Raw genomic sequence first — 15302 nt, forward strand, 5'->3', positions numbered from 1 at the left:
TTTCAAGGCCTCCATGGCCTCACCCTTTCCTATCTCTGTAATCTCCTCCAGCCCCAAGATCTTGCGCTCCTCTAATTCTGGACCCTTGCACATCCCAGATTTTAATCACTCCACCATTGGCGGCTATGCATTCAGCTGCTTAGGCACCAAGCTCTGGAATTTTCTCCCTAAACCTCTCCATCTCTCTAGCTCTCTCTCCTCCTTGAAGACTCTCCTTAAAACCTACCTTTTTGATCAAGCTTTTGGTCACCTGTCCTAATAGCTCCTTACGTGACTCTGTGTCAAATTTTGTTTGGTAACGCTCCTGTGAAGTGCCTTGGGATGTGTTACTATGTTAAAGGTGCTATATAAATGTATTAGTGTTTTTGTTTGAAAGCAGACATCAGGTCTCCGTCCCCCCTTTTTCTGCGATCTCTAGACACAAGGCACAGGAAAATCGGCCCATTGTCTTTTCTAAATAGTCAGATCATCATCCACAGAGAAAGAGGCTGGCTGTTTTCTTTGCCAATAAGGTACTAGGAATATTACATTTCACTATCAGTTTAGGAATCAGTGAGAATGCAGGAATATATAAAACTTTCTGTGACGTGGAAGAGAAAAGCTATTTATTTTCGGTGTTCTGGAATGCCAATTGGTATGATTTGAACAATCACCAGATATTTTTTTTCATGCTGCGTGCAATGGACTACTTCCAAGGCAAACATGACCCAAGGTGCAAAGTAATCTGGGAGAGAGCATGTCTCAGGTGAACAATCAACACGTTTACCATCAATATACATACTGGAAACAATAAGTCTTGATGTCTTCAACTGACATTTCCATAATACACTGACAGATCATGAGTCTCAGGCTACAAGCTATGACTCAATTTATTAAGTAAAATTAAACAGAAGAAGATTACATTGTATTACAGTAAAATATTGATTTCTCACCAGTAAGTTAAACCTGTTTTAAAGTAATAAACATTTTGAACCTTTAATAGTTCTTGTAACTTGGAGCACATGTCTGTGTGGAAAAGCCTATTCAAAGGCTTGGTCAAAGAGGTAGGTTTTAAGGAGCTCATCTTAAAGGAAGAAAGAGAGGTAGAGAGGCGGAGAAGTTCAGGGAGGGAGTTCCAGAACCTCGGGTCTCAGCAGCTGAAGGCGCGGCCACCAATTCTGGAGCAATTAAAATTGGGGATGCTCAAGAGGCCAGAATTGGAGGAGCGCAGAGATCTCGAAGGGTTGTGGGGTTGGAGGAGATTGCAGAGATAGGGAGGGGGGTGAGGCCATGGAGGGATTTGAAAACAAGGATGAGAATTTTAAAATCAAGGCGTTGCTTAATCAGGAGCCAGTGTAGGTCAGCGAAGGTCAGCGAGCACAGGGGTGATGCCTGAACGGGACTTGGTGTGAGTTAGGTCACGGGCAGCAGAGTTTTGGATGACCTCAAGTTCTCAGTCCTATCTATACCAAAAGTAAGACAGACATCACCACAAGTAATCAAAGCTGATCCAGTGAGGGACCCGTTCATTAAACTTTTCCCCCCCAAAGGTATCAAGTTGGCTGCTTGGGCACCAGTCTCCGCTTATTCACCCATCTCAAGACAAAGCAGATCCGAGCATCTGGTAACCAGGACCCTTCCTGTTGGGACAGACTATTACAGTTAATGGTTCTGGTTGTCTTATGCATGGGCTAAACTCATAAAAGCTGTCTAATGTGATTAGTTAACCAACTGCGACCAAATAAATTTAGATGAAAACAACTCGTTTTGAAGTAGCTATCACGTGTGAGACAGAACAGGTGTATTATATACATAGACAGGCTACTTTCAACCAATTAAAGAGGCTACGATGCTGACACAGCTACAAGATCCCGTAAAGAAATATTAAAACTGACTCATGAGTTAAAGCAAGACAGATCTGTCACAACTATGTCCTAGAATAGAGCAGACAGCTGTCTGTTTTGCCGAAGATTGTAATGGCCAAAGATGAAAAAAGCATATCAGAATTGTGAGTCATAGATTGGATGGCATATTTGAGGGGCTAATCATGGATGGTGATCGCAGTGCTTTAAGGAGAGAGTTCGATGGTCTGTTATTTGCTGTGGTGAGAGGTTTTTAAAAGGCAGGGTATTATGCCATTTGAATAATCATTTCAGGTGGTTTTACAAGCAGACACCTAGGCTCAGAATTTACTTGCTAAGTGTAGCAAGATAGCAACACAGTCATTGTGCAACAAAGTCACAACGCAGGGCAGGACCCGTTTTCACCAGGTTTCCACCCCCTTGCTGCTATAGATCAGGACACCACTGGAATTGCCAAATTGGCCTGGAAATTCGGGGCGCCAAGCTCGCCTGGGCGCTGGAATTTCCGCTCCGGACAGAGCCGCTTGCGCCAGCGCGATATTCAGTTTCAGCGCCCCAAACGGAAGTGGGGCGCTGCTCGAGGCGCCCCGCGTCCCTCTTAGGGCGCTGAAACTGAATATCGCAGCGCAACGTGCCGCAGCGCCACATGCTGCGGCACGGCGCGCTGCGGTACTGCAGGCCTTCCTCCCCTTCTTAAAGGGGAGGGGCCTGCACCAGCGTGATCTCTGATTGCGAGAGCCGGCAACAGAGCCCGGCACTGAGGAGAAATGATGGGCTCTTGGAACACAGCCGGCACTGCCCGGGGGGGGGGGGGGGGGGGGGGCGGGGGAGGTGATCAGGAGGCCGGGGAGGGCGGCGTGAGGAGGTGCTGGCAGGCGGCCAGCGAAAAAATGGCCGCACCGCACCTCCCCTTTAATTAGCGCCACTACCGCCACAGGTAGGCCCCCCTGAACCGGTCGCGAATTGCGGCCGGCGCTACGGGGGGGGGGGGGCGCGAGCCAATATCGCGTTCGGGGCGGCAGCAGGGCGCTGCGCACACCGATGACGTCATCGGTGGCGGCGCAGCGCTACAGGCTAACGCCGCCATTAGCGCCCGGCTAAATTTCGCGGGAGGCGTGGCCAGTGGCGCTAAAACCACTAAGTGCCCTCTTTAGGCGCTAACTGGTGGCGCAGCCCACCAACTTTCTAGGCCAAGAACTTTGTTAGAAAGAGGCCCATGTGGCCCTTCAAATTGTAACCAAGAGAACCACAAGGGACCTGAAGGGGGTTTCACTGCTAAAAAATAATAATTACTGGCCGCAAGAGAAATTTCGAGACAAATAATCTAGGATACTTTCCCATCTGATTAAACATTTATCTTTGTCAATACAACTATTACTACATTTCTTCAACCTTCATGACAACTCCAATCCCTGCACTGGAAAGGAAAACTGGCTGGAATGTATAATGGGTAGCTGATCCACTACCAACCTTTTGCACCCCTGCTGTCCTTGAATTTAACTCCCAATGTATCCAATTGTGGGCGCTCTACTTTAGGAAGGATATTAAAGCCATGGAGACGGTTCAGAGGAGATTTACTAAGATGATACTGTGGCGGAGCCACCAAAGGACTCAGATCGGTTGTATATAATTCCTTTAATAGCATGTTAGCTACAGCCTGAGTCTGTACCTTTATTTATACTGTTTAACTGTACAGAGTGTAGTTACCTTAACAGTGCGGGTAAAACGTGATGACGTCATACTGTTCATCACGTGATCCCCGACTGGTGGGAAGAACGTGATGACGTCAGTGACCGGACCGCCCGAGCAGTCCTCGTGGAGCCTCCAAAGAGAACAGACCTGTATTCGATGTTATCCTGCAGTTTCTTGTTAAAACCTGTTTGTTTCATTAAAGTTCGTTTTGTTTAATCGCCTGAGTAGAACTCAGTCTTTTAGTTAGGAACTCACGTTCCTACATTGGTGACCCTGACTTTCGTGAACGGTTTTCGCGGAAGATCTTCAGCATGGAAACGAACGCCGTGACTCTGAAACTGCCACAGTTCTGGGAGCAACAACCAGCCACGTGGTTCATCCAGGCTGAAGCCCAGTTCGCCATCAGGAACATCGTCGCGGATCAGACCTGTTATTACTACGTGGTCTCCGTCCTCGATAGCACCACTGCCTCGTGGATCGTCAGCCTTCTCGGTAGTCCACCTACTGACCGCAAGTATGATACGTTAAAGGCGCAGTTGCTACAAGTCTTCGGGGTCTCGAAGTCAGAACGCGCTCGCCGGCTTCTCGCTATGCCCGGCCTCGGGGACTCCAAATCGTCTGAGCTCATGAGCGTGCCGAACTGGAATGCTTCCTCTTCCGAGAGCTATTCCTCTGCTAACTGCCAGAGCAGGTGCAGGCTTCCCTAGCCATGTCCGAGGTTACAGACTGCGCAGAGCTTGCTGCCGAAGCAGATAACATTTTCACAGTAACCCAGCAGTGCTGCGCCGCCACAAGACGCCCATCCCCCACAGACGCGGCTCCAGCTCCTTCTGCAGCGGGCTGGTGCGTCTACCACGCCCGCTTTGGCGCGAAAGCATGACGCTGCCGCTCTCCCTGCAGCTTTTCGCCCCCAAAAAAAACAAAGCTCCTGCAGCGTTCATGGCGAAGGAGGACCGGGTCTAACGGGCGCTCCGCGGCTGCGATGGCCATCGGATCTTCGGGGAAGCTTCTCTTCATCACAGACTCCCTTTCGGGTCGACGTTTCCTTTGCGACACCGGGTCGCAGTGTAGCATCCTACCTGCGTCAAGTCTTGATATTCAAGCTGGGGGCCATGGCCTTTCCCTCGAGGCGGCTAATGGCGCAGCCATTCGAACTTTCGGAAAGCGGCGGGTCCAAGTGTGTTTCAGCGGTCAGCGCTTCCACTGGGAATTCGTCACGGCCAAAGTCTCGCAGGCCATCCTGGGGGCGGATTTTCTGTGTGCCAACGATTTCCTCGTCGATGTCCAGCACCGCTGGTTGGTCAACACGGCCACCTTCCACTCGATTCCGTGCCACCGCGGTTACGCCGTGACGCGCTCTGTCGCCTGCACGTTCCCATCTCCGGATGACTTCATTCGTCTCCTTGGAGAGTTCCCGGAGCTGACCAGGCCAACTTTCCCCACCTCGGTCATGAAGCATGGTGTGGAGCATCATATCGCCACGACTGGCTCCCCGGTTTATGCACGGTCTCGAAGGCTTGAACCCGGCAAGCTCGCGGCTGCGAAAGCGGAGTTCGACACGATGGAGCGGCTGGGGATTATTCGCCGGTCGAATAGTCCCTGGTCTTCGCCTCTCCACATTGTTCTGAAGCCTGGCGGCGGCTGGCGGCCATGCGGCGACTACCGACGCCTAAACGATGCCACTACTCTTGATCGGTACCCGATCCCGCATATCCAGGATCTTTCAGCCCATTTGGCAGGAAATTCCATCTTTTCTAAAGTCGACCTTGTCCGTGGGTATCACCAGGTTCCCGTTCACCCGCAAGACGTTCCAAAAACCGCCGTTATCACCCCGTTCGGCCTTTTTGAGTTCCTGCGGATGCCGTTCGGTTTGAAGAACACGGCACAGGCTTTCCAGCGCCTTATGGACTCTGTGCTCTGAGACCTTACTTTCATCTTCATCTACCTCGACGACATCCTCATCGCCAGTGCTAGCAAGGAAGAGCACATCGGCCATCTGCGTACCCTCTTCACATACCTCAGCCAGCACGGATTAATCATCAACCCAGCCAAGTGCCAGTTCGGCTTGCAACGGATCCATTTTTTGGGACACCGCATCACCTCGGATGGCGCCGTTCCCTTACTGATGAAAGTGGAGGCTGTTACCTCTTTCCCACGCCCGCAGACCATCCGGGCTCTGCAAGAGTTCCTGGGGATGGTCAATTTCTATCACCGATTCGTCCCTAAGGCGGCCCTGCTTATGCAGCCTTTGTACGAGGCCCTCGAGGGCAAAGCCGGTAAAGATCCAATCGGCTGGACGGCCGAGATGGACCAAGCGTTCGTCAACACCAAGAGCGCCTTGGCCAATGCAACCATGCTGGCACACCCGCTTCCAGGCGCCACCATCGCCCTTACTACAGACGCGTCAGACTATGCCATTGGCGCAGTACAGGAGCAGTGGGTGAATGGCATGTGGCAACCGCTGGCGTTTTTCAGGCGTCAACTGCGGAAAAATGAGAGAAAATACAGCACCTTCGATCGGGAGTTGCTGGCCCTTTTTCTGGCCATCCGCCATTTCTGGTTTTTATTGGAAGGACGCTCCTTCACGACTTTTGTCGACCACAAGCCGCTGACTTTCGCCATGGCCAAGACCACCGAACCGTGGTCAGCTCGTCAACAACGTCACCTGACGTTTATTTCTGAATTCACCACAGACATTCAACATGTGTCTGGTAAAGACAACCTGGTAGCGGATTGCCTCTCCCGCGCGACGGTCCACGCGGTTCACCTTGGGATTGACTACGCCCTCATGGCTGAGGATCAGATTTTGGACCCAGAGGTCCAATTATACAGAACCGTCCCATCTAGTTTCCAAGCGGCCGATGTCAGCTTCCAGGCCGCAGGCACCACGCTCCTTTGCGATGTCTCTATGGGAGTTCCCCGGCCTATCGTGCCAGTCGCATGGTGCCGGAGAGTGTTCCGACGCAATACACGGGTTGTCGCACCCTGGTATGAAGGCCTCACAATGGCTTATGTCGGCGAAATTCGTCTGGAAGGGTATGCACCTGGATGTCCGTGACTGGGCCAACACCTGCGTGGTCTGCCAGAAGGCCAAGGTCCAGCGTCATGTTAAAGCTCCAGTGGCTACGTTCGCTGTTCTGGAACGTCGTTTCGACCACGTGCATGTGGACCTGGTGGGGCCACTTCCACCTTCCCATGGCTATACTCATCTCCTCACCGTGATGGACCGCACCACTAGGTGGCCAGAGGCAATTCCTTTGGTTTCCACCACTTCGGCGGATGTTGCTAGAGCTTTCATCTCCTGTTGGGTTGCTCGTTTCGGGGTACCGGCGGACATCTCTTCTGATCGTGGGCCACAATTCTCCTCGGAGCTCTGGAACGTGGTAGCTCAGGGGCTCGGCACCAAGCTTCATCGCACCACCGCCTATCATCCACAGGCGAACGGCCTGTGCGAGCGATTCCACAGGTCGCTTAAAGCCGCCCTACAGGCCAGTCCTCAAGGTGCAGGATGGGTGGACAGACTCCCATGGGTCCTTTTGGGTCTTCGTACAGCGCCCAAAGAAGACCTGCGATCGTCTTCGGCGGAGCTCGTTTATGGCCAGCCGCTCCGAGTCCCAGGTGATTTCCTCCCTTCTCCCACAAAACTGTGGTCTGCCTCCCAGCAACTCGTCAGCCACCAGGAAGCGGCCAGGTGTTTCGCTCCGGTGCCTACGTCAAATCACAGCCTACAGACCTCCCACGTGCCAGTTGAGCTGAAGAGCGCCGAGTACGTCTTTATCCGCCATGACGCTCACCGGGATCCGCTCAAGCCTCCTTACACTGGTCCTTTCTGCGTCATCGAACCGGGAGACAAATCCTTTTCGGTCGACATCGGAGGAAAGCCTGATCACATTTCGGTGGACCAGTTGAAGCCGGCTCATTTGGACCTTGACTGCCCAGTCGTCATCACTCAACCGCCGAAACGTGGCCCTCCGCCCGCAGCCGCCTTGACAGATCAACCACAGCTGCCCGCCAGTTCAACCACACCCGCCGCGCCAGCTAATCCACAGCCGCCCGCCAGCTCGACCGCCGCCCATCAGCTTCCTCTGCCAGGTTACTGAAGTTGCTCGGACAGGCTTGTCAGGCCTCCTCGACGTCTCACTTTTACTGTTAAAGACAATTCTGGGGGGGGGGCGCATGTGGCGGAGCCACCAAAGGACTCAGATCGGTTGTATATAATTCCTTTAACAGCATGTTAGCTACAGCCTGTGTCTGTACCTTTATTTATACTGTTTAACTGTACAGAGTGTAGTTACCTTAACAGCGCGGGTAAAACGTGATGACGTCATACCGTTCATCACGTGATCCCCGACTGGCGGGAAGAACGTGATGTCGGCGACCAGACCGCCCGAGCAGTCCTCGTGGAGCCTCCAAAGAGAACAGACCTGTATTCGATGTTATCCTGCAGTTTCTTGTTAAAACCTGTTTGTTTCATTAAAGTTCGTTTTGTTTAATCGCCTGAGTAGAACTCAGTCTTTTAGTTAGGAACTCACGTTCCTACAATATCAAGGATGAGAGACTTTAGTTATTAGGAGTGTCCAGAGAAACTGGGGCTCTTTTCACTAGAACAGAGAAGGTTATGAGCACATCTCACAGAGGTGTTCAAAATTCTGATGGATTTTAATAGGTTGAATAGAGAAAAAAAACAATTTCCATTGGTTGGTGAGTTGGTAACTAGAGGGCATAAATTGAAGATCATCGTCAAAAGCATGAAAAAGTTAAGAGAAGCTTTTTTCCCCCCCCGCAGAAGGTTCTTAGGATATAGCATGCCCCATTGGAAACAGTGATGGAGGCACAAACGGTTACAGCTTTTAAAAGGGAAGTAGATAGATATTTGAGAAAAGATGGTGCCCAGAGGTTTGGACAGTGGGATGATACCTTAAACCCTGTTGGTCTTAAGATCTAGCAGGTTTATTTTCAAGTCTGGTGACAAAGAAGAACTGGTTGTTTCAGACTGTTGCCAATCTTCCTGGAGGCAGTAAACATGCTGCTCCAGTGGCAACACTCTGCAATGGTGGCGATGTCATGATGTACAGTTTTGATTTCATTATGATTGTCTTTGTAGTCATACCATAATGGATGTGCACTGAGAAAAATGTCACGGCCAGTCTACATGCATACAGAATGCTGGGCCTGCAGCCGATTTACAAAAGACTAGCTGCACATTCGACAGATAAATGTGGGAGAGCTACACAGTTGGCTCACTCCCCCCATGACCTAGGCTGCAATTTTTAGTGCTAGTCCATTGGAGGTCAGTGCTATTGGGAGGCCGCTCTGCGACTATACGTTCCTTTTTTCACAGCAGGGAGCCCAGTCAAATAAGTGGAATGGAGAGCGTCAGGTTAGGAAAAAACGCCAGGAGGGATGAACAGAGCGGATGTTAAAAGGGCCAAATACATGCAGGAGAGAAATAGTTTGGAAAGAAGACAGTAGCAGGAAGTGAGCCATTGTGTCAGGCTGCACGCTCATCAGGAGGGGTCATGCATGTGCAGCAGTTGCAAAATGGTCACATGTGGTACTCATAAACCATGACCCGTGAGCCTAACCTCATAAGTATCACCTACAGTGACTATGGTGTTAGCATACATAATAAAAAAGGATGTTTGCTGTCATATACCTAGAGCAAAGCCTTCTTTATTTACAAGGCAAAAATTGAAAGCAATTTTACAAGGTTGTGCAGACAATATGGCTCCAGGAAGAGTAACATTATTTTATCTTTTTTTTCACCAAATACAAAAGCCAACTGATTATAAACTGTTGGTTATATTACAAACTCACTTTAAGGCTCTGGGATCCAATTATCTCAAATTGAAAAGAAAGACTTTTCTACATCAGGAAACTTGGCAATGCCTCTGTAATTTTGCTGCTCAGATGTGGCCAGAGGAGGAAACCCTCCGACTGTTACGCTCCAGCTCTTGTTGAGTTTGGATCAGTTTCATTCAAACTGTCCTTTTCCCTGACCTACATTTGCAAGTTGCATCAATGAGTACACATTGTGTTTATTGAATGCAAGTGTAATAATCAAAAAGTAGAAGGATTCATAAAGTGCACATCATGTAACATTAAAAAGATAATTAGAGAACTTTTCCTACCCACATGAAAGGCTGCTTTGAAAAATAAAAATCAATTGGTTTCTAGTGATTGTAACCAGATCTAAAGCTTGTTATGATTTATATTTTCAAACCAAATTTCAGACTTGGATAAGGAGTAGCAGTAAGGAAAATCACAAAGAATTTAGAGCTAAGTTTTTTGTGATGTTTGGATATAATGTATGGAGCTAATCAGATGTCATTGTCATACAACAAGGAGTAATTGGCATCTATTTTAAAAACAATGTTTTGACCAAGTTATTTTCAAACACAATACGGCGAATCATACACCATTCCATTCAACTCACTCAACCTGTCCTGTAATCATACCCATCTGATGTGAAATGCATGATTACATTTTTGATGAAGGACTTGCGTGTTTGTATTGACAGAAAGTCTCAAAACAGTGATGGGTCATGGTGAAAGTGATACCCATTTGTTAAAAGAATATAACTAACTAGGTTCAGTTTTTCATTTGTCCAGTTAGCAGCAACGATCATCCATGTACAGTTTCTCCCTCTTCCATTACTTTCCACAACACTAAGTTACTCTAAAGGTAAATTATTCCGATTAATTTTTTAAGCTGCAGTGTAACTCTCCTCACGTCCCGCCCCTCTCCCCGCCCCCATTATGATCAAAATGACAAATCTTTGTGCTCTGCAGTCTGTCTCATCATTCACCTATTCAAGGCAAAGAAAAATCATTCCTTTTGTAATTCACACACTATATGCGATAGAATGAATGAATTGTTGAGTTACATGGCTCACCTCAAACAGCATTAACTGCTGTAGATAAAATTTTCACAATGAAACACCCAACTGTACACTCGTGTTTAACTTTTGGTATTTAAGTATTCGTTTTTTTGGACTTGTTTTTTAGTTGACGGCGTGGTTCTATTTCCAGTGTCCTATTCTAGAGTAGCTATTAAAATTGTCAAAATATAAATGTTTCATTCTTCTTACAAATTGAGGCCTGTATCGATCAGAGAGCATACAATGCTGCAACAACAACTCTGAATCCCAAATAAAGACAAATACAAACAAGCAATAGAAGAATAAATTTTATTTTTGTTTCTGTACTGAAAGATTATGTTTTGCCTTCTTTTAAATACATTTTCTCTTCAAGCAGTTCAGCATTGGACTACAAAATTACACTTAAGTAATTAACTGTATGTGAAAGTCTTGGAGACGTTTCTGAGAGAATTGCTATACAAATGCAAGCCTTTCATTTCTCTCCAGGCTGGGAGGATACATCGGAGATGATTCCACGATCCCGTGCTGCAAGTGGGGAGCTGTGCGTCAGAGAATCAGTATTGTAGCACTAACTCTGTCCCCCATTCCCTTGGAGTGTGGCTTCCCTATTGGTGTTGCAAGATTGCCTCTGGCATTCCAACCGGTGATACCTTCAAATACCATCAATACCAGTGACAAGATAATTATGGATGAGGAAGGCTACTTGGTTCATCTATCCAGAAGCACCCTACAGTTTCCCTCCTCCCATTGCAGCATCTAATCGATTAAGTACAACCAGGGTTTTCGCCTCCACCAGCCAGCCTGGCAGTTCATTTCAAGTGTTGAACCCATCCATGATGCAGCGGTAAGTAAACATGCTTTATTGTGGTACAGAATGGTTTTCTTCCCTCTCGTAGAGAAAACCAATATGGCATGAGCTATGCTTCATTGAGCGCACAGGTTAGTTAAGACTGCAATTTCAAATTGACTCTTCTAGTCAACATTCCACCAGTCTCAACATCACTGCTAGAAGTTTTGAAGAAATGTTTAAAAAACTTAAGGTAGTTTACGTGACGTTTAAACCAAGAGCATGTAACAAAAAATAAAACCGATAACCGTATCACTGATTCCAAAAAGCAAACAGAGTTTATGAAAGGTGCAAACAGTAACAATATGCAACCAAAGGTCGTAACAGGAGTGGATAGCAAGGAATGAGAGTTGATAATCATCTGGCAAATCGATTCAGTCTTTGCTGCCTCATTTCCTCTTCACTCAGTTGTCTTGGTCTCCCAAAGGTGTATGGTCGTCTGCCATTACTATGGGCCCCTGAAAACACAAGATGAAAGTGAGCTGCTTGTCTTAGAATATGACTGATTCAGGCTTGGAACACAGAATACTTACTTCAAGGCTGCCCGAGTAACGGGGCTATCTACCATGTGTAGTAGCTTCCTACTGCTGTCTGACTAAAGGGTAGGCAGACAATTATTCTGCTTGCTTAAAGTGCTCAAGGTATATTATCAAGTGACAACATATTGGGAATACAAAATATTATGCATGCACCTAGCCCTTAATTATAGGGGAGACACCTAACATGAGAATTCTGAAATGAGAAATTCTATTCGTTAGTTAAGGAAAAGTTTGAGGTTTAAGATTCACTACTCACATTGCCCAACTTTCCCCTGCAAGAATAAAGAAAAATTATTGTTTTCCCATTCTATTGAGAAGCAGACAATCCTTCAACTCAGTGGTAATTGGAAGAGACAATCAGCACAGCACCAGATGACGACACTGTTGGGTGAACACAAGGTCACTCTTCTATAGGAAGTTGAACAACATACACCAGCAAGTGGAGAGAATTGAAGGGGACGAGATAGAGACAGATCCAATTTTTGGGGAAGCCACTGAGGCTATTTCAGATTGCTTAAAATCTATTAGGACACAAAGTATACGATCAAAAAACGTATTTGGTCCACTTCAACTACTTCTTCCACCATCATAGGACTAAAGGAAATTTATAGAATAGAAGGCGGCCATTTGGAACATCAGGGCTGGAGTTTCCTGGGTCCCACCCGCACAGTGCTGGGGACCCAGGAGATGGCAGGAAACCCGTAAGTTCGGGTTTCCTGGCACGCTGTGGAGTTTTGACTCTACAGCGTGCATGCGACGTGAAGGGCGGGTTCCCCACCCAGAAGTCAGGATTGACAGGCTGACTTCCAGTCATGCGGGGATCACGGACCAGGAGGCCACAGGACAAGGTAAGCGCTGGGCTCAGGTTGGGGGAAGGGGGGTCCGATCCCCGACCCCGGGGCTCAGCCGCGATCCGGGGGGGAGGGGAAGGGGGGAGGGGGAGGGAGATGGTGGACCGATCCCCGACCCCAGGGAGTGCGGGCTGATGGTGGAGCATAGGGGGCCGAGGAAGCATTCCTGCTCCTCCTGGCCCACAGGGAGTGCTCCCCGAGGTTATGGCCACCTTGTTGCAGTCACCAGGAATCTCGAGCCCTGGGATCCCCAGTCGCCTGCAGTAAAACCTGCAAAGCAGGTTAAAGTAGAGGCTTCAAGCCTCATTATAATATTTAAATTGCCAACCTGCCTCCTGGCAGCGGGTTGGCATCCCACCCCTTCCATCCCAACTTCATGCTTTGATCTTTGAGGATCAAGGAGAAATGTCATAGGCTGGGAATTTGCACATGAAAGGTGAAAGGGCGGGTTGGAGTCGGGTTTTACATTTGCACAACTTTCACTTCCCCCCATGCCTCTGGCCCATGTCTGTGCTGCCTCATAGATTCTCCTCAAGCTATTTCATTACTTGAGGTAGGTGCATAATCACAGGTTGCATTTGCAGGAAGAGAAACTATAGCCAGGAATTTCCTTGGAGCTGCTCCTGCTTCACCACAAGTGCGGTGGAAATCCCGTTTGCATGTGCAAATTCCCAGCCTATGACATTTCTCCTTGATCCTCAAAGATCAAAGCATGAAACCACAGGTTTTCCACTCAACAGTATGCAACCCTAACTGGTTGCAATCCACGGATAACATTGCCATAATCTCAACAGGAATTGAACAATATTGTTCCACACCATCTATGTTTAGATCTATCATTATTTAACCACATTATTGGGCACAAGTCAACTAAAAAAAAGGCTTCATCTCAAAAGTTATGCTTAAAAGCAACATCTCTCACAGTGTTGTCCAATAGAAATCACTGACTAGCCACAGGTGTGGCTACAGCGATACCGTTTTAGCCACAGGCACTAATTTTAGTAGACAACACCTTATATGCACCCACACAATACAGGTAAATGTATTTCATGTGTATATTTACTTAACATACATCTACCACAATTCAGTAACCTTGGAAGTAATGCACTCACAACAATCAAAACACACACATACACTCTGCTTTTTGTCTTACTACTTTACCAATAAATGCACAAAAAGGTTAAAGTACACATGCATACACCGTACAAATGAGTATCGCAATCACATGCCCAACGACTTAGGTTTTATTTACTAATCAGAATTGCAATTAGCCATATCTGGATTCCCAATAAGCCACATGTGGCTAGTGGATAATGCACTGGACAACACTGGTCTATCACAGGTGCTGAAGTTTGTGGCCAATGGGACAGGCTGATGGAAACAGTGAAGACAAGAGTCACGGGTCTGCTTCTCCAATGAGTGCAGAGTTTGCAGAAGCCATGTAAGCATCCAATTAAAAATAGAGTGCATACAATGAACATGATCCAACACATAATTTATTTATTTAAGTACTATTCTTGGAACATTACTACATTTTTCAGTCAAAACAATCCATTTCACTGTGACTACATAAATACTGCACACATAATTAGTCAATTCCTATCACTTTCAATTGATAAAGTTACTGCGAGCATGTTATACCTCAAACCCTTTAATTTTGTGTTCCACATTTTATCAGATGAAAGTTTCAGCTTGTTGGAAGTATACGGCTATTTAAAAAAAATTCATTTATGGGATCTGGGCGTCGCTGGCAATGCCAGCATTTATTGCCCATCCCAAGTTACCCTTGAGAAGGTGGTGGTGAGCCGCCTTCTTGAATCGCTGCAGTCCGTGTGGTGATGGTACTCCCACAGTGCTGTTAGGTAGGGAGTTCCAGGATTTTGACCCAGCGACAATGAAGGATCGCCGATAAACTTTTAAGTCAGGATGGTGTGTGACTTGGAGGGGAACTTGGAGGTAGTGGTGTTCCTATGCGCCTGCTGCCCTTGTCCTTCTAGGTGGAAGAGGTCACGGGTTTGGGAGGTGCTGCCGAAGAAGCCTTGGCGAGTTGCTGCAGTGCATCTTGTAGATGGTACACACTGCAGCCACGGTACGCCGGTGGTGGAGGGAGTGAATGTTTAAGGTGGTGGATGGGGTGCCAATCAAGCAGGCTGCTTTGTCCTGGATGGTGTCGAGCTTCTTGAGTGTTGTTGGAGCTGCACTCATCCAGGCAAGTGGAGAGTATTCCATCACACTCCTTACTTGTGCCTTGTAGATGGTGGAAAGGCTTTGGGGAGTCAGGAGGTGAGACACTCACCGCAGAATACCTAGCCTCTGACCTGCTCTTGTTGCCACAGTATTTATGTGGCTGGTCCAGTTAAGTTTCCGGTTAATGGTGACCCCCAGGATGTTGATAGTGGGGGATTCGACAATGGTAATGCCATTGAATGTCAAGGGAAGGTGGTTAGACTCTCACTTGTTGGAGATAGTCATTGCCTGGCACTTCTGTGGCGCGAATGTTACCTGCCACTTATCAGCCCAAGCTTGAACGTCGTCCAGGTCTTGTTGCACGCGGGCATGGACTGCTTCATTATCTGTGGAGTTGCGAATGGCGTTGAACACTGTGCAGTCATCAGCGGACATCCCCATTTATGACCATATGTTGGAGGGAAG

At 47.8% G+C, this 15302-nt stretch overlaps 1 protein-coding gene across 2 annotated transcripts in view; it reads right to left on the minus strand.

The window, feature by feature from the left end:
• Positions 1 to 10708: 10708 nt before the first annotated feature.
• rhbdd1 (rhomboid domain containing 1) overlaps positions 10709 to 15302 on the minus strand; it is a 72183-nt gene continuing 67589 nt past the window's right edge. For both annotated transcript variants that reach the window (XM_085989963.1, XM_085989961.1), the window contains one exon: positions 10709 to 11718. In XM_085989963.1, coding sequence (XP_085846089.1) covers positions 11618 to 11718 — 101 coding nt within the window. In that variant the 3' untranslated portion in view covers positions 10709 to 11617. The remainder of the gene's footprint in view (positions 11719 to 15302) is intronic.

The sequence above is a fragment of the Somniosus microcephalus genome, chromosome 6 (assembly GCF_052327205.1).
Source record: "Somniosus microcephalus isolate GS21.2 chromosome 6, FLI_Smic_1.0, whole genome shotgun sequence".
NCBI classification, from domain to species: Eukaryota; Metazoa; Chordata; class Chondrichthyes; order Squaliformes; family Somniosidae; genus Somniosus; species Somniosus microcephalus.